General features: G+C 37.5%; 1 protein-coding gene across 6 annotated transcripts in view; it reads left to right on the forward strand.

Annotated features, from left to right (window-relative positions):
• LOC111152888 (contactin associated protein like 4) overlaps nucleotides 1-25,470 on the forward strand; it is a 240,396-nt gene that overhangs the window by 198,674 nt on the left and 16,252 nt on the right. For 5 of the 6 annotated variants that reach the window (XM_022511606.1, XM_022511608.1, XM_022511610.1 and 2 more), the window contains 6 exons: nucleotides 6,744-6,914; nucleotides 7,628-7,846; nucleotides 19,301-19,540; nucleotides 21,563-21,787; nucleotides 23,195-23,328; nucleotides 24,063-24,150. In XM_022511606.1, the coding sequence (XP_022367314.1) occupies nucleotides 6,744-6,914; nucleotides 7,628-7,846; nucleotides 19,301-19,540; nucleotides 21,563-21,787; nucleotides 23,195-23,328; nucleotides 24,063-24,150 (1,077 nt within the window). The remainder of the gene's footprint in view (nucleotides 1-6,743; nucleotides 6,915-7,627; nucleotides 7,847-19,300; nucleotides 19,541-21,562; nucleotides 21,788-23,194; nucleotides 23,329-24,062; nucleotides 24,151-25,470) is intronic. The other variant, XM_022511611.1, reaches the window with a different exon arrangement.

Raw genomic sequence — 25,470 nt, forward strand, 5'->3', positions numbered from 1 at the left:
TTTAATACACACACACACACACACACACACAAATAGGCTGGACACATTTTCTTCCTCTCGGAAATTTGTGGATAGTGCTCCTTTGTCTCCTGATACTGACTATTGCTGTATGCTGAAGACAAACTGATTTTTTTCACCTGCTAGATGACTGGCTTTTTCTAACCGAATACTTTACGGAATAATTTCCCCTAAAGGTCAGTAATTTAACAAGGATGCATCTCAGTGTTGTGCATTGCCATTAATTTTTCCTGAAATTGGATGTGATGTTGTAAAATATATAAAATGTAAATTTTTTAAGAAGCTTGTTGTTGCAAACATGATCTAAGTTTTTGCTCTCAGTTTATTAATCTGAACAAGGTAGTCTTTTCAACTCTGGCATTTGAATTTTTCTAATTATTTTATTCAGTGTATTTCTCAGTTAATTCATTGTTGAATTTTTATGTCCGTGAAGGAGCCCCCAAAACTTACATGGTTAGAAATTATTGTTCTAAGTTTCTTGTTCCAAAAAAGTCTTGTCAATGAATTTTTTTTTTTCATTTTGTCTGCATCGACTTGTTCAGCTGTCTGAGAAATCACAGCTGCCCAAAATGCATTAAATAATCAAAGGTGCATGTAGGCAATAAATAACTTTGCAGAAGTTACATTCGTAGACTGGAGAAAGATATTGACTAGTGATTTGGTTAATTTCTCTTCCATTGGACAAAGTTCTGTTCCATTTGACAGACTACATATAAACCATTAAAAAGAGTGAGGATCAATTCCATTTCAACAGATAATCATATAATTTTGCAAGTTCCACTATGTCTGTTAATCCTCTACCATTAGGAAATTCTTTTTAATTTTTATATTTTTATTTTCTCTTCTTAGGTTTTTCTTTATTTAATTTTCCTGAAGTTTCTTCATCTTTTTACCCCTTCCACCTTTTTCTCTTCTTTCTTCTCTCTCTCTTCTGCTCTCCTCTTTCCCCTCCTTCTTTCTAGTAGTTTATCTAAGAATTTGAGTGTATTTATTAAGATACACATAATACAAACTAACTGGGACAAGTTGACCTTTCTTATTGCTACTTTGACAAAGGAAATCTCATAATTTCACTCAACAAATATTTATCGAGCCCATACATTTTACTATGCCTTCCCCACATCTCAAGAGAAAGAGAGAGAGTGCTAGCACAGAGGGAACAAAATAGACAGAGTGTCTGCGTTCTTGGAGCTTGAGTTCTCTTGGGGGAGAGGTAGATGATATGTAAGTAAAATATATGATATGATAGATGCTAGTAAGTGTTGTGAAGACAATATAGTTGAGGTGAGGGGGCTGTAGGTTTGGAAAATTTAAATAGAATAGTTATAAAATGCCCACTAAGAAGGTGACATTTGAATATAAATCTGAAAGAAATAAGGGAGAAAGGCGTGTGTATATCTGTGAAAGAGTACTCTGGAGAGAGGAAGAAGCCAGAGTAACCATGCAGAGATGGGAATGTTCGTGGAAAAACAAGATGGTCAGAATATCTGGAGCAGAGGGAGCAAGGAATGATGGAAGACATTAGAAGATCTGGTGGTCAGATCTTTGAGGATTTTGAGAGGTCTTTATTTTTCAACTTCAATAAGATTGGAAAACATTGGAGAATTTTGAGCAGAGGGTTGGTATGTTCTAATTTACATTTTAATGAGATATAATGGGGAAGGTGGAAGCAAGAAGGCCATTTATAAGACCATATCAGCAACCCAGCTGAGGGATCATGGTGGCTTAGGCCATGGGTACAATAATGATAGTTGTAGTATGGGAACAGTTCAAAAGGAGAAGCAATACAGTTTGCTGATGGATCAATGTAGGTTGCAGAAGAATCAAGAATAACACCAAGGTTTTTGGTCAGATAATCAGTTGGAGGCACAAAATTGGCATTATTCAAGAGGGAGAATATTGCTGGGGTCAAGGAGTTGCAGAAAAATGTAAAGAACTCAGGTTTTTGAACATATTAAAGTTATGATGGAGGCATACAGATAGAGATGTGGAGCTGTTAGTTTGAGAGTTCCAGGCTTCAGATATGTTTCTGTAAGTCATCAGCATATTTAAAGCCATGAAATGGACCAGCAGGAGTCATTGTGGATGCAGAAGTGTAGTGATAGAGTCTGGGGACGTTCCAACATTAATAGGTTGAGGAGGGAAAGAGGAAGAAAGAAAGGAACAGAATTATAGCACTAATGAGAAAGGCAAAAGAGTGTTGGTATTCTGGAACCAAGTGAAGAAAAATGTTTCAAGGAGGGGAAAATAATCAACTATGTTAATTGTTTTTGATCAATTAAGTAAGGTGAGGACTGAGAATTGATGAAGGACTAGTAACTAGAATATATGAAGAATCCTCAGAAATCAACAGTGGGAAAAAAGAAACAATCCAATTAAAATATGGATGTTATGGATTGAATTGTTTCCCCACCCCAAAATTTATATGTTGAAGTCTTAACCCCAATAAAACTGTATTAAGTGGTGGGGTCTTTAAGGAGGTAATTCAAGTTAAATGAGGTCATAAGGGTGTGGCCCTAATTTGGTTGGCCTGGTGTGCTTATATGAAGAGGAAGAGACAACAGAGAGTTTCTCCTCCCACCTGTGCACAGAGGAAAGGCCATGGGAGAAGGTGGCCATCTATAAGCCAGAGATATACTAGATAAAAGACATGAAGAGAGATTTCATTAAAAGGCCACAAATGGCAATTAAACACACAAAATCCCTCAAAATCACTAGCCACTGGAAAATGCATATCAAAACCACAATGAGATGTTACTGCATACCTTTCAAATGGCTGGAAAAAAAGTAGTGACACAGAATTCTGGCCAGGGCATGGAGAAACCTGAACCCTCACACATTGCTGTTGGGGATGTAAATGATACAGCCATTCTGGAAAGGAGTCTGGCAGTTTCCTAAAAAGCCAAACATTCAACTCTCATACGACTCAGGGACTGTACTCCTGGGCAGTATCCCAGAGAACTGAGAATTTACATTCATATGAAAACTTGTACATGGATGTTCATAGCAGCTTTGTCTGTTAATTGCTGAAAACTAAAAACAATCCAGATGTCTTTCAACAGAAGAATGGTTAAACTAATTTTTCATACATGGACTACTGCTCAGCGAGAAGAAGAAGTGAACTACTGACACAAACCTGCCTTATCTTCAGAGAGTAAATCTGAGTGAAAAATAGTCTCAAAGGGCTACATACCATAAGCCTTTATTTATAGAACATTCTTCAGATGACATCAAAGAACTGATTAGGAGTTGTCACAGGGTTACAGAAGCGGGGAGGCAGGGGAGAAGTACAGTGTGGCTGTAAAAGAGAAGCATAAGGAATACAGATTCCTGCGTCTTGACTGGTGTCAGTGTTAACATCCTGGTTTCAATGGTGTGCTGTGTTTTTGCAAGGTGTTGCCTACGGAGAAAACTAGCTAAGGGGCACACAGAATCTTTCTGTGTTATTTCTTACAACTGCACGAGAATCTGCAATTATCTCAAAATAAAAATACTAGTGAAAGAAAGTGTATTTCTGGCTCTTGAAAATGATTGTTCCACATTCAGAAAGATATGTGACTAGTAAATTATCCCTTGTCTTGGAGTTTCTGTATTTTGCTTCATTTTGTTTACATAAGAAACTTAGTGTTACCAAACTTGTCGAGTTGTATACATTACATATACATGTCAATCATACCTCAAGAATGAAAGGAAGAAAGAAAGGTAGGTAGTAGTGTTAGCATGTCATATGCATTCCGCTTTTAAAAGTAAAACAGAGTGCCTTAAAAAATAACAGCTTTTTCAAATATTGTTCTTTTTTAAAAACAGCTTTATTTGAGATATAATTTATATACCATATAATTCACGTATGTATAATGAGCTACTCTGTGGCTTATAGTGTATTCACAGCATTGTATAACCATTACCGCAATCAGTTTTAGAATATTTTTGTCACCCAAAAAGAACTCTGCGCCCCTTAGTGCCTATCATTCTCCAACTGCCTTGTCTCCCCAGTCCTAGAAAAACCACTAATCTACTTTCTGTCTCAATAAATCTGTTATTTTTAAAGGACAGTTTATTTATGATATAAATAAAAGTTTAGCAAAAGGAATATTTTTTAAATTACTTCTAATCTTGACATTCTGCCTAGTTAATTTTTCTGAATGAGCTCTTTTTACTTTGTGTATGGAATTAAATTAAATCCTTCCTACCCCTTCTTCTATGGATCCCATTATCCATCCCCCCCCCTTTTTTTTTGAAAGAGAACAGGTGGAATTCCTGAAGGAATCATTCCAAATTTTTAGTACACTATACTGAATTTAATTGAAAATACACTAATTATTAATGACTTAAAATTATTTGCAACCATTAGTGAGTTGTGTAGAATAACACACCCTGATTTGCTTTTGTTGGGCTAATAAAAGGGATCTAACTCTCCTGACTAATCCAGCAAGTGATTGCATTCAAAGCTGCTACTTGTGCAGCTTAAGGATTTTTAAACCACCTTAGCCAGAAACTCTGTCTTCAGAAGACCTGCAGCTTCCTGCTGGTGCCCGCCTGCTGGGCTCCGCTCTGCCGCCCTCCCTTTCCCCTCCTTTCTCTGAGGCAGTTCACATTCCTCTCCGTGCTTCTTAATAGCAGTCTGTAAAGAGCTGAGGTATCATATGCCATAAACATTATTCGATCATGGAAATATTGGCCTTTGCTTTCTTTATAATTGTTTTGAATTAGCAGCAATTTCTTACTCCGATCAAATGTTCTCTATTTTTTACCTATTGAGAATCTGCACAATGAGGTTTGCTAACTAGACAAAATAGACACAATTATGTGTGTGAGAATGTTTAGGCTACCTAAGGTAATATATTGTTTCCATGGCTGTAAGAACATTCATTGTGAAGATAGCCATTCAAAGAATTGTTCCTTTGTTTCGACCAGTTCCCTGAAGCCCTCGATAGGATGCTTTATTGAGTTAGTTATGATATTAAAATGAAACAACTGAAATATTATGTCTAATAATGATATTATCTAATTTAAACCCTTAAGGAATTCTGAGTGTTCTTTTTAATCTGACCAAATGGATAAGATTCAATAATATTCCATAATTTAGAGTTACAACTTTAATTTTCATGTATATCACATTTCAACAGAAAGGCAGTTAAATCCTTTTAAAAATAGGTCAGGTAAGACCTTTTAAGAACACGAGTGCGTTGTTATCCCTGACTTGATACTTTGCATTTTCTTGCATTCATTCCTAGAGATCAAAATGTCTAAGCGTAGAAATAACTGTAAAATGGAAATAAAGACTAGGCTTGGCAAACTCAGGTAATACAGTTTCATTTGGCTGTAGGGGGGAAAAAAGCCCTTAAAGTGTATTCTCAGCTGAATAAATTCAGCTCTAAAATTGTTCACAGATGAGCTGAGAATTGACTTTTGAATCAGGTCCCTAAGAAAAACAGAAAAAGTAAAATAGATACAACCACTGCTTATTTGGTCCAGAATTTATAGAAAATAAATTAAAATCTAAGGAACAGATAGAAGCTGAGTCGACTTTGAGATTTTGAACTCTGGTATCTGTTCCCTGAAAACATAATGAGCCATTGTTTTGAAATTACTGTTTTCTAACTTCAGTGGATCAATACGTCTTCCAGAAAGGTAATTTAGATAGAATTTTAACCAATGCTGTGAGTGCGTACGGAAGCAGGTTGCTTAAAACTCTATGTATTTATATTTGATGTGTCGAGAGCTTGCTGGTGGCAGCAGCATGCATAGTTGATTTCTCTAATAGCGCTTCTCATCAACCACACATAGCCACTTGGATCTCACTCCGTCACCTCATGCCTCTGCATTTATATTTTATTTCCCATACGGCCAGCTAGAGGAGTCCCACCGTGTTTTTTCAAGAGGAAAGTTGTCGATGATACAACAGCCAAATGAATGGAAAGTGAAGATAAGAAGTTGCATATGGACAGAAATTGTAATTAAATTACAATCCACATAAGTTTTTCTCAGATCTCTTCATTTATACCCCAGCCTTTTAAACATTTTCTCCTTATATTGAACATTTTTAAACTTTTTCAGAGTCCCTTCCTGCTCTTTATCCACTTCACTATTACAAGCAAAGTCAAAGGTAATTTTGAATGAAAAGAGCATTTTCATGAGGAGATCAGCAAAGCACAGACCTAAGTAGTGTCTGATCTTTAATTAGTTGAGACTATTTTGAATGCCAGTCTCAGTTTAGAAAATTGCAAAGCCCATTAATGAAAACAGTTAGTTCAAGGTGTGAGTCTGTGAAGTGTGTGTGTTAGAAGTGTCAGAACAAAAAGTGATTTGAGCTTCTTTAGATTTTTTTGTTATTCAAAGGAATGTAGGTGTTTGAATTTTCAAGTTATAAAAAAAATTAAGTCTATTAACTAATGGTTGGCAGATTCTTATCATATCACTTTGCCAGAGGGCAGTATTTAGGGTGAGGCTGATTTTCTTCTGTAAAATAAGACATTCAGACCATTTCTGCCATGTTCATTCCTCTCCTATGTTGGAAGGAATCCAGGATTGCCATCCTTTGTAAGATCACCAATTTTAAACTCACGTCTTGTATAATAAATTAATAGAAAAAGAGAAGCAGGTTTGTATAAATTAGCGATATTTTTAATGATAGAAATGCTAAAAATAGAAAATGTAATTATGCCATTCATTTTATTTTATGAATTTTTCTTTTTGATTTTTTCCTTTTTTTTTTTTTTAAACAGGGTCATTTTGGAATTCAGCTTCCTTCAATACTGAGGCCTCATACCTTCATTTTCCTACTTTCCATGGAGAACTTAGTGCAGATGTATCTTTCTTTTTTAAGACAACAGCTTCATCTGGGGTATTTTTAGAGAACCTGGGGATTACCGATTTTATAAGGATAGAGCTACGCTGTGAGTCTCCTTTTTCTTAGAAGTCTGTGGCATTCTATTTAATAGTAAATCCTTTAATTGTGAAACGACTGTGTTTCAACTTTATCAGCTAAATCTTTTCATTGTGTCCTTTTGGAAAAAAATCTATGATATTAAATTGGCCTTTTTGCAAGAAAATAATATATAACGTGATAATTTGGGAAAACAATTGGTATTCTCTAAAACCAACTTAAGAAGAGTTTTAAACCCAAAAAATTAAATGTTTTAAAAATTCTGAGTTAACTACACAATTACTTAAATCAACCAGCCATATAATTTCGTATGCCATATAATGTTGGTATACTTTTAGGCCACTGTTAGTATCTTAATATCAAATGTATATTACATGCTTTTAAAATTAGATGAACTTTGAATCAGTATAAAAATTATTTTTACATAAAATGCCAGATGCTATTTAGTTTTCTTGTCCTGGTTACATAGTTTTGCTCTATCAATATGCAAAATTAACTCTGAGGATGAATTTCTTAAAATCTGGGTTTTTTTCAAAGTGTGCTTTCTGGTCTCATTTCATGTCTCTTCTTTACTGATGTCATCGGGTCCTTCCGTAAGATTTAAGCCATCACCTTTCTGTTTCGTGGTTGCTATGCCCTGGTGCTATATGCCCAAGGGTACTGAGGACTCCACTGTCCAGCACATGGACTAAGTCGAACAATCTTCATGTCTCCTATTCCCAGCTCCAGCAGTAGTGACCTTTTCATTTGACGTGGGGAATGGGCCTTTCGAAATCTCGGTGCAGTCACCCAAGCACTTCAACGACAACCAGTGGCACCATGTCAGGGTGGAAAGGAACATGAAGGAGGCGTCTCTTCAAGTGGACCAGCTCTTACCGAAGATGCAGCCTGCTCCCGCCGACGGGCACGTCCTCTTACAGCTCAACAGTCAGCTCTTCGTGGGTGAGTTCTGATGGTGGGCAGTCTGTCACTGAGCCGTAGGAAGCGCGGAGCCGGGCCAAGATGAAATAATGACAGCCGGTAACAGCAGCGAGCCACTGCTGACTGAGAACCCGTGTTCCAGGCTCTTGGTTCTTCCTCGTAATCAATCTGTGACACGGGTTAGCCCCATTTTACAGATGAACTGACGGAGGCACAAGGGATTGCAGTGCCTTGCCTCCACACATCTGCCTAGCAAATGAGATTTAAATCTATGTTGATTCATTCCTAAACCTGGATTCTTAATATTATATAATTGGTTCGAGTTTGGGTTTGTTTGTTTGTTTGGTTTTGGTTTTTGTTTTGTTTCTTACATTAGCACTTTCAGTGTTTTGTTGAGAGGTGTTTTTCTCCATTCTCATGGGATTTAAGGAACCCTCCCTGTAGTTCCAGCTGATGCCAAACAGGGACCACTGTCAAAAAACAGGCCAATAGAGGAAAAAAAGAAAAGCAGGAGCCAAGTGTATAAACCATCGATTCTTCTGGTGCTCCTCAATTTGCCCGCTGTTCGGATGCCTTCTGAACACCGACCTCGCATTTATTTATATCCAGACATTCCTTTATTGCCTGGATACATTCACTTGGTTTCTATAGACCGGATACCGGAATCCTTCTGGAAACATTTGTTTTATTTTCAGTCTTTGCTAATTACTTCAGAGAACTCATCGACCATTAAGTTCAAGGAGTTATTTCTTACTTGATCACTTCTCATATATTTTAATGTAAATAAGGGCACAGCAGCTCTATAAAGCAGAATAAATGATAAATGATCAGAAATTATATTTCAAGCATTTTTAAGAGTTCTGTTTTAATACAAAATTCAACAGATTCCCTTTATATCTTTCGTTGCTTAATAATCTTGTTTTATTACCCTCACTGCAAAAGAGAAGCCTATTTGTGACTTATTTGACTAAGACACATTTGGGATTTCTAATGAATTTATATACTCCTTATTTCTATCATCAGTTCTTTCATTCAATAAATAGTTAATGAGCGTCTTCTCTGAGTAGGGCGCTGCACTAGATGATGACCTAATCATAATCTTGCAACCACTCAACTGACTTATTGAAGGGTATGGAAATAGTAGGGAGTACTCGGAATACATAACTTTTCTTTTAGTAACATGCTAGAAACTCGGTCATGAAATTGACATAGATATTTCTCGATATACAAAAACTGAGAAAGGGCTGCAACCAAAGCTATGGCAATTTAAAATCTGTCAGTATCTTGGAAATAGCCTTACTATTCTTGGAAATTGAGAAGGCTGAAACAGTCCTCGAATTTTTCAGTGAAATCTGCTGCAGTTCGCCTGAACGTGAACTTTCATCCTTTGTATGAATTTTAACTTCATAGAAATGAAGTCACTAGATAGTGTGTGTGATAGGAATCCTGGCCTTAATTTGATTTCAGGAAGTTGTAACGGTTAGAAGTACTGTTATTATATCAGAAGACTGTGTTGGAACAGACTTGAGTCTTTTGCCATCAATCCTGTGTTATAATTTTAATAAATATATCTAAGAGATTTCATCTTTATGGTGGCAGTTGGTTAGGCTTTTGATATTCCCATATGTGTTCAGATCCGAGGACTGCCTTAGTGAAAGTTTTATAAATTAAAATCTTTAGTATGTTTAAGTCAAGTCACTGAAAACTAGAAAGAAAAGACAGATCTCTGAAAAAAAATGTTACATTCACTATTAAGACAAATCTGTTTATATAATTCCCTTCTTTTTACTCACAGGTAACCAAGAAAATTGACAATTTGTGATGATATTGAAAGGACTCTTATTTTTTTAAAACGGCATAGGGACAGGAAGGTCACTGGCTGTCCAGAGGCCACATCAGTGTCTTGTTTCTGTCTTTACCTCTACCACATGAGTGGGCCCCTGTCTTAGGAAAGGGTCCCAACCAAGTTAATAAAAACTATACTTACACAAAAAATACTGATTTATCAATTTGTAACATTACTATCACACAAATCAGAATATTTTTTTAAATTTCTAGATGAAAATACTTCACTGGGGGGTTAAATTTTAATTTAAAAACTTACACTGAATTAGTGCAAAGTAGATAAAAAAACTAGTAAAAAACAAGTGAAAATTAGAACCAATTTAATGTAGTTCTTACTGAGACCAGAAAGTAGCTCTCTGCATTCTTGATAGTATGTTTCAGTGGAGGAGACAAGAGGCAGCCAATAAAAGAGTAAATAGTAGGACAAAATAGATCTTGTCATATAAGTTTTTGATGTTAATACTTATTTTATACACGCATGCACACACACATATATATATATTTGTGTGTGTGTGTGTGTGTGTGTGTGTGTGTGTGTATGTTCAACTTCAGATGATGGTAAATACTATAAAATGTCAGGAAATGACTTGGGTTGGGAGGGCTTCTACCTGAAGTGGGGTAGTCAGGGGAGTGCTCTCTGAAGGCCTTACCTTTGAAGAGGGGCCAGAGAAAGCAGAGGAGGGAACTTGTGAACACCTGAAGGGAGAGAATTCCTGGCCAAGGGACCGTACTCAATGTGAAGAGGAGGAGCCTTTGTGGTCGGAGGAGAGAGTTGGTCTGAGGGAAAGTGTGGTGTCAGTCATCTTTAAGTTATATACTGGGCCTTGTGAGACCATAGGGAGGAATTTTGCTTTTATTCTGAGGTACAGAGGAGTGGCAAGATCTAATGGACATTTTCTTTTCTTTTCTTTTCTTTTTTTTTTTTTTGAAGATTTTATTTATTTATTTGACAGAGATCACAAGTAGGCAGAGCGGTAGGCAGAGAGAGAGGAGGAAGCAGGCTCCCCGCTGAGAAGAGAGCCCGATGTGGGGCTCGATCCCAGGACCCTGAGATCATGACCTGAGCCGAAGGCAGAGGCTTTAATCCACTGAGCCACCCAGGCACCCTAATGGACATTTTTCCACGTCTCCCTTGCTGCTGTGAGGAACATGGATTGAGGGAATGGGGTAGAAGCAGGCTAGAGCAGTGGTCCCCGTGGGAGATGGCAGTGGCAGGGGCTGGAGAGGAGATGGTGAAAACCATCTGTGGGTCATACTTTAAGTGTAGACACACATAGCTTGTGCTGGATTGGTTGTTGCTGGTAGTGTGTTACTTCTTACCCCTGCTAATCTTCTTGGGGACAAGGTGCTTCTTTGTAGGTCCCTGGGATCCTCACAACATTTCTCAGTTTTTAATTTCAACTGAAGTTCATGTTTCTCATTCTCTTCCTTTATCATAATTTGTAGGATGATTCAAGCTGTTCCCGAACCCCTCAGTCTGGATTATATACTATAAACCCTGCAAACCATAGTCCCGCCAGGCTGCGAAAGATTGCTGGTCCTTCTTCGCAGCCCAGAGAAAATATTTCCCTTTCTCCCTTTTCTTCAGTGAGATCCCACCCACACCACATTGACACACTCCCAAGAAACTGGGCTTCTCTTTTCATATGTTCTGTGCCAGCACACGGTCAGATATCGAAGGGACACTCTCTTGGGCACTGTTTCCCCACGTTTGAATACCTTCCGGTATTCTAAAGCTAAATCTGTTCTCCGAGCCATGACTCAGGGATGCCTGGGAGTCTGTGCTCTGATTCAACAGAAATGATCTTCTGGTTCAGATTTTAAAGAGTAATTTCATTCCCCTCACTTTAAAGTTCAAGAGTTTAATTTGTAGTTCACCCTTCCATCTTAAAAATAATTATGGCTAATCAGTATCTTTAAGTATACATAATGACTGTCATTCATTTTGGGGTATCAGGATATAGTGAGATAAATGTAACTGCAAAGAGTAAGTCTATAGTGTAACTTTTACTCCTAAATAATGTTTGAATCCAGACAATGATGGTGATGATAGTTGTAAGTTACACAGAAACACAGTTCTTTATAAACATGGGACCAAACTGTAAGACTAAGCTAATGTTAGTCCAAGATAATGTTAGTATCCCAGCACTTAGTAGCTTTTACCAAAAATGTGCCTTCCTTTTTATAAACAAATTTGGCAGAAAACATTAACACTATTGTGGAATATTTCAAATACCAAATAAAGTTACTTTATAAAATTACAAATATGAAACATAAGAAATTTTGATAATATAGAACTATGTTTGTTTGAGATATATCTATAACATTTTTACCTATAAGTAAAGTGTTGTGGATATATGAATATATATTCATTTTTATTTCCATTATAGTCTCCATCTCACTGCGCTACCACAGCCAGGCCTATGTTGATGATACTTATTGACATTACATTTTTTTGAAATTAAGGATTTTGGTGCTCGCTCAAAAGTGACTAGTGGAATGGGACGACCTGAAAGCACCTGATAATGTTTTCCCAATCGCTGCCTTCAGTCTCTCCCTTAAAAAGCTGTTGTAAAGTGTGTCCACATCTCAGAATGAAACTCTAAGGCACGACTGATGCTTTCTTTACCTTCTGAGCAAAATCAGTAAAAAGAAATAGAAGGCATGATTAAAAATGTGATTCAACTGAGCAACAATGATATATGACAATTAAAATAGAAAGAAGAAAATGAGAGTCTCGGAGGTGGAACTAGGTTCGTCTACAGCAAAGAATTATAGAACACAGCAATCCCTGTAGTTCCAAATGTTGGAATAATTGTCTTCAGTTAACTAAACTGTAGGATGCCATGCAACGTGAAGGAGTAATAAAATAATGAACATAAAACCTTGTATGAAGAAGTCAAAGCGGTCGACGAGAATGTAATGTGATAAATTAGAACCAGTGAACACCAGTGCAGTGACCATCTCCTCCCCTTCCCCGCTATCCCAACCATCACATAGCTCTTTGTAATAAAAAAGATGATTCACCTTGTAGTTGTAACCCATCTTTCCCCATTCTTGCTTTTAATTATGGCACTGGGTCTTTCCTGACCTTTTCACATTCTTTCACTTTCTCCTTTCTGTATGTGCGTGATTTACTACCCGAGTTGAACAGTCCTATTCAGAGGTGCTATTTATTACTCTAAAAAATAAGTTTAGTGGCATGATGTTAATTGGTATATTAAACATATGCCCTTGACCCTGTTACACTGAGGACTCAGTGGCGAGAGTCACTGCTGTTATCATTCCCCTGCAAACATTCTCCAACCACGGAAATGATGGAGAGAAAAGAATCAATCATTTTTTTTTCTAAGCTGAAATGTGACAGTGGTCATTTTCTATTTTGGTTTGTAAACTCAGCATTTTTCTTAGAAGCTTCTTAAATTAGCCTTGAATTGATTTTCATTCAACAAGCTCTGCAATTTTTGTTTGCAATCCAAATTCTTTTACTGACAGGTTTTTAAATGGGGCACACTCCATCGCAGTACTTTGCGACTCGGACCTGGAAGAGAAGTGAGAACTCCTGACATAGACTCAGAAGTCATTTGCATTGCATTTGAATTGCATCAAATCCACAGATGCTTGTCGAGCTTCTAGCGCAGACCATTTGTAATCACCATACACAAAGGTTAATATTGAGCTCTGAGTTTATGGAAACTCTGAAGGCTGGTTCGCACCGCCAGTGGCACATGAGTGTCACCCAGGGATCTTTTGGGAAACTGACAATACCAGTAAAAAGATAGATTTATTTTGGGTGGATAGGCTTTTGTGGGCTTGTAAAGTTGGATACCACAAATACAGCCTTATACTGGTCCTTTGGTGAACATATGCTTATATTTCTGTTGGGTCTGTACCCTAACAGTGGAACTACTGGGTCATAAGAGGGGCATATGTTAAGCATTAAGAGACACTGCCAAATAGCTATTGACCATTTGGATACCCTCCTTATGACGTGGCTATTCAAATCTGTTGCCCATTTTCTACAGGGTTGTCTTCTTTAAAAAAAAAAAAAAAAAAAGGGGGTACTGGGTGTCTCAGTCAGTTAAATGTCTGACTCTTGATCTTAGCTTAGGTCTTGATCTCACAGTTGTGGTTTCAAGCCACAACTGTGGCTTGAAAAAAAAAAGATTTCTAAGAACTCTGTGTGTATTTTGGATTCATTTCAGATACATTTATTCCCAATTTCTTCTCTCTCTTTGGATTTTATTTTTATATGCATAATGGTGTCTTTTGATGAGCAGGGGTTATTAATTACAATATATTCTAGAATTTGTCTTTTTACTTTTAGTTTATGTTTTGTAGGCTAAAATAGTTATGAGAAGAGAATGTCAAAAAGTTTTACATTTGAATATTTTTTATTTCAATCTGATTTTCTTTTGTTGTAAATACGTTCCCACACACCAAAGCACAGTGCAATGAAAGCCACATTTCTCTTTCATGCAATCATATCATTTACTTCAATTGTGTTCTTCTCTCCTCCTTGAGATGTCTTTTTCATGATTAGATTAAGAAGCACTCAGTGTACTTTTGCATGTTTAGTGAGCAAATCTTAGTGACTGTTGACTGAAATCAGAATTCACATGGGCTCTTTTTAGGAGCAGAGACTATGACTCATACCACCGGCAGTTCATTTCTTTAAAATATGCCTTAGGAGGTCAAACCAGAGAGGTGCTGTGGCCTTGGCATGTGAGTAAACGAAGTAGACCCACATTTTTCTGCTGGGAGTACCACGAGGGCCTGTTTTCACCACTGACTTTGATTCAGGGACCAGTGCCAGCATTTTCTGCCCTATGACACTGTTGCTTACTACACTAGCTTCCTTTTCAGCCATAATAGTTCTTTGAACATAAGGGAGAACAGTCCTCCTCCCCTTGACTCTCCTAGGATTATGCTCAATGAGGAATATTCCATGACAAAATTATAGCCGGGGTCCAGTCTCACAGCTCTGTACGTTAATGTACCATTTCTTCGAGGCTAAGCCATCCCAAGGATGGCTGGGTAGGTCAGGATTAAAGATCCAGTACGTAATATACAGGAGACCATTTTTTCCCTTCAGTCCCCTGACTTGGTCCTGGGCCCAGCCTGCGTGGGCTATCACTTTCCCGTTCCAAATTCCTCTCAGTGGTCAGAGCCTCAGCTGCCTTTCTCTGCCACAGTGCCGTGGTCAGGGAGAGCCCCTGTACTCTGCCAGACACATTTCTATAACTTCAAATTTTAAAGAGAAACGTGGGATCTCGATTTCTTTCTTTTCTAAGGCCCCTGGGCAAATATACAGTTGTTCCCAGTTAATCCTCAATAACATTCAAGCACAGTACCTAAATAATTTGCCATTAAAAAATTAAAGGTGTTCCTGCTAACAAACCAAAAAAAAAAAAAAAAAAAAAAAAATTGGCAAAGGAAAGAGCCGGCTCATATTTCATGACAATAGCATCTGTCACTTAGACTCACTTCCTGAGAGTAATGAACATGATGAAAGGGTTGGAGTCAGTCTCTGTTCATCACCTAGTGCACCTATTAGGTACAGATCCCGCTACTGTTATGTAAGTGAACAGATTTAGTTTTATTCCTTCATGTAGGAAGGTTAGGCACGAGTTTCACAGGATACCTAGTGGTTGTAAAGTTCCAGAATTCATTATATCTGATATAGCATGGCAGGTAAATTGATAGGAAATTAATTGGAAGACAGTTCCAAACATAATAGCCCAGTGGAAACATCCAGAATCAATTAACCAAACTGCAGCTCATTTTAATTGGACCTACTCTAACCCCGAAAAGTCGTTGGAATCTTTAATTAAGCTTTCAAGCTGAATACTATTTACACTGGCTGTGTTCTCCAGGATGGTTCTTCTTAAAATAAGAAGTTATTAACTTGAAACCTAATGGAAAAGCAAAAATCCTCAACACATGTATGACACATATGTTTATGTTTAATTAGACATTTTCCCTGAATATTTAAAAAGTGTAGTTTAAAGCTATTTGACTAAAGGAGTGCCTGGGTGGCTCAGTCAGTTAAGCGTCTACCTTCGGCTCAGGTCATGATCTCTGGGTCCTGGGATTGAGCCCCATGTCGGGCTGTCTGCTCAGTGGGGAGTCTGCTTCCTGCCCCCTCTCTCTGCTCCCCTCTCCCCACTCATGCTCTCTCATGCGCTCTCTCTCTCAAATAAATAAAATCTTTTTAAAAATACCCTATCTGATTAGGTAAACATTAATTCTTCACAAGTACACAATTCAGAAATCCTGTTTGCAAGGCTGGGTTTTTATTTTCTTCTCACTATTACAAATATATGTTTTTCATACATGTATGTGGGTTTTTTTTTTTTTCCTGTTAATATCCCCAGCCTCTAAACTTCTTGTCTACCAGGTACCTGTTTCTGCCATTAACATCATGGTTTCCCTGTCCAAGTCTACCACTAGACCATGGGCTCTATGAGGGCACATCAATGTAATTCTGTACCTCTCATGTCAGACACTGTGCCCGGCGAAGAGCTCCAAAGTAGAGCTTCTAGAACTGAAATGCTGTTCAACCCAAAATGATCTAAGGAATAGAAGAAAATGAAAATGATCTTTTTTGACCATATTTTGGTGTGGAGACACACTTTGCAATAAAAAGCCCACTGTAGGTTCTCGCCCTTTCCTGCCTGTAATTGAGTGGGTTTATTTTAATATTTCCTCAGCTGTGCCCATGGGCTTGTCTCTGGAATTTCCTATGCCTCTAGCTCCTCATCGTCTAGAACAAAGAAAATAAATAAGAATAAACAAGCTGGGGCAGATAAAAAGGAATTGTATTCAGCTGTTGGACCCCCATGTTATTTAGTTACTATGATGTCACTGGCAAAGGGAGTTCAACTCCTAAAGCAGAGAGACTTGCTGCTTCAGAGTGATAAATGCTTACCAGGCCATGATATAACATTACTGTTACATGATGATAACGTTATTTTAAATCATGATATATCATGATTTAAAGTACTATAACATGAAATAAATGAAATACACCAGGAATCCACCTGTAATTCAGTCTTTCCAGCCCCTGGCCCTCTTCCAAAGAGTTTCCGGGCCAAAGCTAAAAGCAAGGCTGTGGGCTTCCTTACCCAACAAAGAAAACTCCAGCAAGGACGCTAAGAGAATTTGGTCAAAGTCTTAACTCTGAGCTCTCGATATTCTATTGAGGTGAGTTGGCAGAGTGTGAGAATAGGGAGGCCTGAAGCTAAGGTGAGTAGCAGTTTAGATGTGGCAGGAAAAGAAGGGTCCTGAGAATAAGGGGAGAAGAGAGACTTCTGGAATGGAAGGGGACAGAGTAGATGTAGGAGGAAGGAAACAAGAATATTGTCAGCTATTCTGAGACTCTGGGATGAGATGAACTCCTTGTTCTCTGCCATGCCTACGTAAACTGGAATTGGACTATGTCTGGCTCCATAGCGTGCTGCATCTGGATTTATAAATAGAAAATATGACTTCATTGTATTTGCATCATAGAAGAGGCACAAATTATGTCAGCTGAAGCAATTTCAATAAACAAATTTAAGTACAGGTGCTTGAATGGGGACCCTTATGTCTATGAATCTGAATTCTAAATACCATTAGTGAAATGAGTCCAAAATTCTTAGAAATTCTTTTAGTTTTCCCTTCATGGTATTTCATTATTCAAAAATGTAGACTTAATGGATTCAGAAACATTCCTTGGGTTTTATCCTCATTCTCAAGCTCAGGGACCCAGACTACCCTGTGTGGCCCAGTAGCGTTTTCTCTTTGAAGCACCAAGCACCCAGCTCCCACCCTGCCTCCACCTGCCCCTGGCATAATCCAATTTAATGAGCCAGTGTGTTAACTGATTATTAATAATCAGTTACTAATGTCAATTGCTGATCAATTAGTTACGATTGTAAATAGTTACTGCACAGCTCTTCTGCGTCAGGCACAGTTCTGTGTGCTGATGTATGATGATAATACACAAACTCAGTTGGTAAAATGTAAAACCTGGTGGATGGTGACAAAGGCCTATTTATGTAGGGTCTTTATGGCCAACTCTTGGCTCTGAAGTTTAAAAAAAAAACCCAAATATGTTTAATCTCTGAGGGATAAGAAGATGTTAAGCCATGTAGGCCAGATGAAGAGTGCACTACGTGAAGTGGTAGAGGAGCCAGCATGTCTTAGGAAGAGACAGTCTGTACAGAGCAGGTCTAAGATCTGGAGGTGAGACCGTATCATCTGTTCAGCGACAAAGCTCTGTTTTAGAGGACCCATGTCCGTCTGACGCCTCTGAGTAGAATTGTCTGGACTATTTAGATTAGGGTACTACTTTCCCACTTCAGGTTCTGAGTATTTAACGTATGGTGTTCTGGACACGTGGTGAAGGTCCTCTTCGAGCTTACATGCTTATCAGGATTGTGCTGATAAAATGCGGGGTCAAGGGACCGCCTGAATAAGATCCACGTCCCAGGTTGATTGTTTATTGTTTCAATTCCCAGTCCTTATTTCGGGCCCACAGAATCAGTATTTCTTGGAGCAAGTCTGTATCTTTACGAAGGCTTCCATGTGACACTCATAATTCCTTAAGGTTTGAGAACCTCTGCCTTAGAACTGCAGGGTCTGATTCCACTCAGACACTGTAAACCTCTTCAGGGGTCACTTGACAAGTCATATTGTCAGGTATTAGCCAATAAGTGCTACATCACTGTCTCTCCATCAATCCCCTCTCCCCAGTTTGCTGAGAATCTTTCTGAGCTTACATTTATCCACACTGGACCAGTATTGAGAAAAAATGCACTGGGAAGTATGGCAGACAAACGCAAATAATCTCAGTAACCTTGTTTTTGATGGAAGAATAACGACCAAAGACGACATCGGTGCACAGTCATTAGAAGAACTCAAGGAGTGTTTCATAATTCTCAATAAGTCAACAGCACACCGGCATCAGGATCAGGTTTCAGTATGAAGAATGAGCCACACTTACCCACAAATATATGCTGATTTAAAATTGGGCAAAAAAAAAAAACCTTCTACATAAGACTATCAATCCATTTACTGTTATTTTGCATGAGACTAAGATATAGCCTTATTCTGTTCTTTGAAAGAAACTAAAAACAACAACAAGAAAACCACCTCTCCGATTTACATTTTAATAAATCGTTTTTAGAAAACCAATATGTGAGGGGCGCCTGGGTGGCTCAGTGGGTTAAGCCGCTGCCTTCAGCTCAGGTCGTGGTCTCAGAGTCCTGGGATCGAGCCCCGCATCGGGCTTTCTGCTCAGCGGGGGGCCTGCTTCCTCCTCTCTCTGCCTGCCTCTCTGCCTGCTTGTGATCTCTCTGTCAAATAAATAAATAAATAAATAAATCTTTAAAGAAAAAAAAAGAAAACCAATATGTAACAGATTCAACCTTGGGAAAATATTGAATTCTCACCTTATCTTCTTGAATTCTCTCAATATTCTGTCACAAATTGTGTTCCCCAAATTTTATTGGCTCCTCTGGCTTTGCCCATTCCCTGTAAGGCCACAGCGTGGGTCCTTCTTTGTGAGGTCTCAGTTTTATCTGGTCTTGAATCCTGAATAAAACATGGAGGAACATGTTTCCATTCACCGTATTTCCCTCTTAGGTGGAACGGCCACCAGACAGAGGGGCTTTCTGGGCTGCATTCGGTCTCTGCAGCTGAACGGAATGTCGCTGGACCTGGAAGAAAGAGCTAAGGTGACTCCCGGAGTGGAGCCGGGTTGCAGAGGGCACTGCAGCAGCTACGGAAAGTTGTGTCAGAATGGAGGCAAATGCAGAGAAAAGCTCAGTGGGTTCTCTTGTGACTGCACCTTCTCTGCGTATACAGGGCCTTTCTGCTCCAAAGGTAAGTATGCCATGGGGTATCCTCACAGGAAAAGCCATCTAGTGTGAAGAAAACATCTAGTAATCATTTTCTGGGTAGCTAATTTGAAAGAGAAATAGTTCCATTTCTGATTTTTTTTTTTTCAAATTACCTGTTTCATGCTAATCTCATTTCATTTCTTGGATATTTGCCTCGTTTCTTAAAAAACTAGTATCTATTAATCATAAAGCCTCTCAAGTTGCCTCTAGATGTCTTAAAGTATTGGCTGCTTAATCTGCTTTTTTCTATCCAATGTTGATGCTCTTAAGGATTATAGCTATCAACAACCTGTCCCATGGGGCAGCTCTCTATTTGAAAATCTTTAAAGGCATTATTGTTATTTTAGATGAAGATAGTCAACCACGAAGAGAGACTTAGGAAGTATTGTGTTTTGGTTTTTGCCAAACAAATATTTTTTCCAAGAATAAAAATAACTTTTCCATTAAATATGCATGTGTAACAAAATAGAGATACTCCGGCATTTTTCTCTATGATGTGGGCAATATCTGTGAAGTAAAATAGTGGAATGTTTTTCAGTTTGTCTTGTTCACAAACCTATGTCATGGAAGAAAGGAACATCTGAGTGTAGTATTAAGTGTTATGGACGGACTTCTCTGAATACACAAACATTTGTTATGCTTTCATAGTTGCTCCTAGAAAACTGCCATCATGTTTAATTCAGTTGCTTTATTTGAGTGTGTCTGGGCTACTGAACCTTTTCCTGAAGGAGGCTAACAAAAATTGCCTCCAAATTGAAGCAATTCCTGCTTTGCAAAGAAAGCCCTTGGGATTATTTCATGGAAAGTGGGTTAAAAGTCATCTACTTTTTATCAGAACTAAGTTATAATTTCAAGTCAACCTCTAATAATAACTCACACACCACTGCTCTTGTTCTAGGAGGCTGTTCACAGGTAGAGTTAGAGGACGCTTGGGTAGCTTAGTGCTTTTAGTGCCTGACTCTTGATCTTGGCCTGGGTCTTGATCTCAGTCAGGTTTTGATCTCAGGTCGTGAGTTCTAAACAAAGTGAGAACAAAGACCACATCTTCCCAAGAACGTGTCTTTACTTCTTGAATCTGAATGATTTCTAGTTCAGCTTGCTAACTGCAATCAAGAATACTACTCTGCACCTGTGTATCATGTTGCATACAAAAAGTGTGTTGCAGATAATAAAAATAATAAAACAAGCAAACAAAAACACTCTTCAAGTGCCGAGGGAATGGAAATGTTGCTGTGTCACCCTGTGAGCATCATTTACAACTCACATTCCACAACTGGTTCCACTTTATAGTAATGGAGAGAAGTAGAGTTCAAGGATCCAACTCTAATTATTCCTCCAGTATCCTCCTCATTTTCATACATATATAAAAAATACGTGGTGTGTGTGTGCATGCACATGCATGTGTGTGTGAATTTGGGATATTTGTCTCATATAAGTAAAGTACTACACTTTTGTAAAACTAAAAGAGGCTGGATAGTTCCTTGTGTTGATCGCCGCTACACAGATGCTGCTGCCCTCTCTTACATGAACGCTGGACTTAGCTTCTTTTCATAAGGCACAATAAATAGGGGGAAGTGTTCAGGTTAAAAGGAACATTTCTGCCTATTGATCCTGGAAGGTAAGAGGACCCCTCAAACTTCCTTCCTGTTACAGGAAGACTAGTGTATTCTATCTACAAAGTAATAGATGGGACTAAAAATTTAAATAAGAAAATGGTTGGCAAGAGAGAAAAAAGCCAAAAAACCTGGTTTATGTCTGAAGTCAGAGTGGAGGACATTATGCTTTCAATTATAAGGTTAACTAGCAAATTAATTACATATAATTCTAACATAAAGCCATTTCAAGGACCATCATAAAAGTTCTATTAACTTTCTTTGTTATTTAGTTCTGGTTTGGAGCTATTTGTTTTATCTATACAATTTGTTATTTTTAATTAAAAACATCAATATAACTGAAACAAGATCCTTGTACTTAATTTTTAACATAAATGTGTGTATCATTTCAGAGATTTCTGCATATTTTGGATCTGGCTCATCTGTGATTTACAATTTTCAAGAAAATTATTCCTTAAATAAAAATTCCAGCTCCCACGCTGCTTCATTTCATGGCGATATGAAGCTGAGCAGAGAAATGATCAAATTTAGCTTTCGAACAACACGAGCACCAAGCTTACTGCTTTATGTGAGCTCCTTTTATAAAGAATACCTTTCAGTTATCATTGCCAAAAATGGTGAGTGCTTTTTTGATGAGAGAGAGAGAGAGAGAAAATTGAATTAGAACATTAGATTAGTAATAATAGGGATTGTTCTCATGTTCTTGCCTCTCAAACTACAAACAGGAAGAAAAGTGTGCCTGTTTTTTGTATTCAATTTTGTTTTTCAGTACTGTACTATAAATTTAATCTAAGAGGACTATTTAACATTTTAAGATAGCTTTAGCTTGTTATAATTTGGTAATTTCACATATTCAGTGTTCATTTTTTATTTCTATAAAATACTTATCATATTTTATTATTGCTAGAAGCTCTTTACTATTCCGTATACTATCAGTCTCAATTTTATGGTTCATTTTGAAAGAAGATGCCTATTTGTATATAGTAAATACTTCCTTCAATTAAAAGTAGAAAGATTTTGAGGGAATGTTAACAACCTAACATTATATATAGGAGAAGATCCACAAAGTAATCTGTTGGTTCTAATGGTCAGCAATGAAATTGTCATGGGAAATGCTGGTTCATCAGTGCAGGGCAAGGGCTTGTGGATTAGGACATGTGTATATTACAGAAGCCTTGTCACTGCTGATGTTTTTTTCTCCTCTCTATATCCAGATTAAAGATAAAAATTCCATATATAAATTATCTGAGTGAGGAAAATAAGTTTATAAACTTGAATGTATCATTTCAACTCAAATAAATATGGCCCAAGGGCACAGAACACTAAAATAAAAATAATATTGTTGAATAAGTATATTTACATTCACTGTCTATCTTTTGAGCTTGAAGCTTATCTATACATTAGGATATTTCCTTGGCTAAATTGGAGCTACCTTGTGAAATAAATTGACATCTTTGAGGCAGCTAAGTGAGATATTAATTCTCATGGTAAGTTTGGCCAAAAACCATTGATTTCATCCTAATCTCATTCCAAAATCTATGACTGTGACCATGTGAAAATATTTTTCGTCTTTAGTAAAACTCCATTTGCTTATAAAAATTCCGTTAATCAATTGCATTTTAGGAGTGGCAGATGTATATTTTTCAAAGATGAGATTATGGAAGCACTTAATGCAATATTCCACAACAGTTTGGCATTTCAAAGTATACGAAGGTGTGTTTTTTAAATTAAAGGCTAGTATAGAGATTTGCTTATGCTTAACTGCATATCTGACTTCTAGGGGAAAAGTTGAAGATTTGCAGGAAAGACTACTTGTTGGCAACATGCTTGGTCTTGATCTTGAAAATAGTGCAATTTAACATAGAAGCTGACTTCTAAGAATTATAAGGAAAGGAAACCTCCAATAAGCTACTGTGAATTTCCCACCAGAAATTGAAAGCTAAAAAGAATACTCTCTGAGTTTTTGAAAGTAGCTTTTAAACTATAATTTTAACTAAAAATATAACTTCTCTTCCCTACTTTAGGAAGTTTGCAGATCAGGTACAAGCTAAATAGATATCAAGAACCTGATGTCGTTAACTTTGATTTCAAAAACATGGCGGATGGACAGCTTCACCATGTAGAGATTAACAGAGAAGAAGGAGTGGTCTTTGTAGAGGTAATATAATAAATTCAAGAGAAGTGGTGGTTACCATTACGATTCCCCAGCATGAAGGACTGTCAGCAGAATTATGATAATGAATAGATTGAGGATGTCCTTCCAGTGTTGCTCCGGCACAGACCATAGACAGACTGCCAAATGTGGTCTAGTTTTTGAAATAATAAAGATTCTGTCCAAGATATGATTAATATTTGATACCCAAAATGCCACATTTTCCTCATTTATTTTACATCGTTCAGGAGGGAAAGCTGTCTATTTTATCATACATACAACTAGTAAAACTATTACTACTCTCATGAAACAAATAGAATTGTTCATTCTACCAGTTTTAAAGAAAAGCATGAAAGTTTTGGACCTCTACACAGAGGAAGATGTCTTAGCTGAATGACTCAAGTGAAAATACCAACCTTGGTAAAAGTTTCAAGGTGAAAAAACTCATATCTTTTTTTTTAGCTTTATGAGCTTTGGATTTCTCATATAGTAGAGAAAATTACAGTGCTATAAGGGGATAGAAGATGGGGTGCACTGCTATCTGAGAGTAGAAGAGGAGGTTTAGAAAAAGTCATTCACCTTTGTAAATGGCTCTTTAAATTTTGTTTTTTATAATCTCTGGGGCCATACTAACAATTGCCTATTTTACCATTTTTCTTTTGTCTTCCGTGGGTTTTTGTCCTCTTCCCAACAAAATGGCATCCATCTGGCTGTTTGTACCTCATATGACAATTCTATAGATTGATGAGAATGCAAAGAGACAAGTCCACCTGTCATCAGGTACAGAATTCGGTGCCATCAGGTCTCTTGTACTGGGCAGGATTTTAGGTAAGTAAGGGCACGACGTTCCCCTAATCATGACACAAAAAGATCAGAAGTATCATAGTCCAAGTGTGTACACATGCACATAGGCCACACAAAAACTGATCACGCCAAAAGAAATACCCTGTTTTATTTTGAGTACAAAATGAGTGATAATCGAGGCAAAACCAGTAACTTCTCAGGGGTTTATGTAACTGTGTGCAGGGACTTCCTGCTGAGTAGGCATGGTCCTTTGACAATAATGCCACTGTGGTCTCCACATAATGAAACATGATATTGTTCTCACACTTCAAAAATATCAGACAATAAAGGTAGAAATAACGGACTGTGTATCAATCACCTGCCAAATACACAGGCTGTCATCTAATGATCAAACCAGGACTAGACCTAAGAGAGAAGGGAGGGGAGAACAGGGGCTTCTCTTCAAGGTTTGTGAATCTGCTTTAGGTGCTCGCTTGGATCCTCTTTGCTTTGTTGAAAGGTGGTAGTAGCTCGCCACTCTGGCTGGAAGCCGGTGTCTACTTAAATGTCTTGTGGTTATTATTTATATCCACCAATTACTTCTGATACTAGCACTCAAGTAGAAGCATACCCTTGCCATTTTAACATAAATATATATATATACATTTTTTTATACTTAACAACAAGGACTAAGTGGAAAGAGGAGCAGTACATTTTGAAAGGGTTTTCTTTTTAGTTATAAGTAAATTATAAAGAAGAGTGATACTTAACATGATTTGGTGGGGGTGGGGACCCCTTGTAGTCCAATGTTCATCTCTTGATTGATATTTAATGCTAGCCTGGAATATTTCCGCTCGGACGGTAAATGGAATCTTTTATTTTTTGAACTCTTCAGTTATTTGTACCTTGACTAATTATTCCTTACATTTCCTGAACATAATCTCAGAATTCTGAGAAATATTTGATTAAACCCGTGGGTGAGTGATCAAAATATTGGTCCTTGAGAAGGTTAATAGTTAAATTTATGAATATGTATAGGTTTTCTAGGACTATGATGAGCACCGAAATTGTGTGCTCTCATTCTGCAAACAAACGGGAAATATGAGTTGCAATGTTCTCTCAGTATGCTAGAGTGGACGTGTGCAAAGTACTTCTTAGATATTTGGAAGCTTATCTGAAAAATTCCAAGTGAGTATCATCATGTAAATTATGTAAATTCAACTATAGCAATAAAAAAATCAAATAAATATAACAAATCCTGATCTCAAGAGTTCCTCAGTCTAGCAGGGTCTGAGATGAGGCATTACATAAAAATGGAAAATACAAGATAGAAAATTTTAACAGTCATGCATAATGTTAATACAA

This window comes from Enhydra lutris, unplaced genomic scaffold (genome assembly GCF_002288905.1).
Source record: "Enhydra lutris kenyoni isolate GAN:26980312 unplaced genomic scaffold, ASM228890v2 scaffoldscaffold30, whole genome shotgun sequence".
In the NCBI taxonomy this organism is placed as follows: Eukaryota; Metazoa; Chordata; class Mammalia; order Carnivora; family Mustelidae; genus Enhydra; species Enhydra lutris.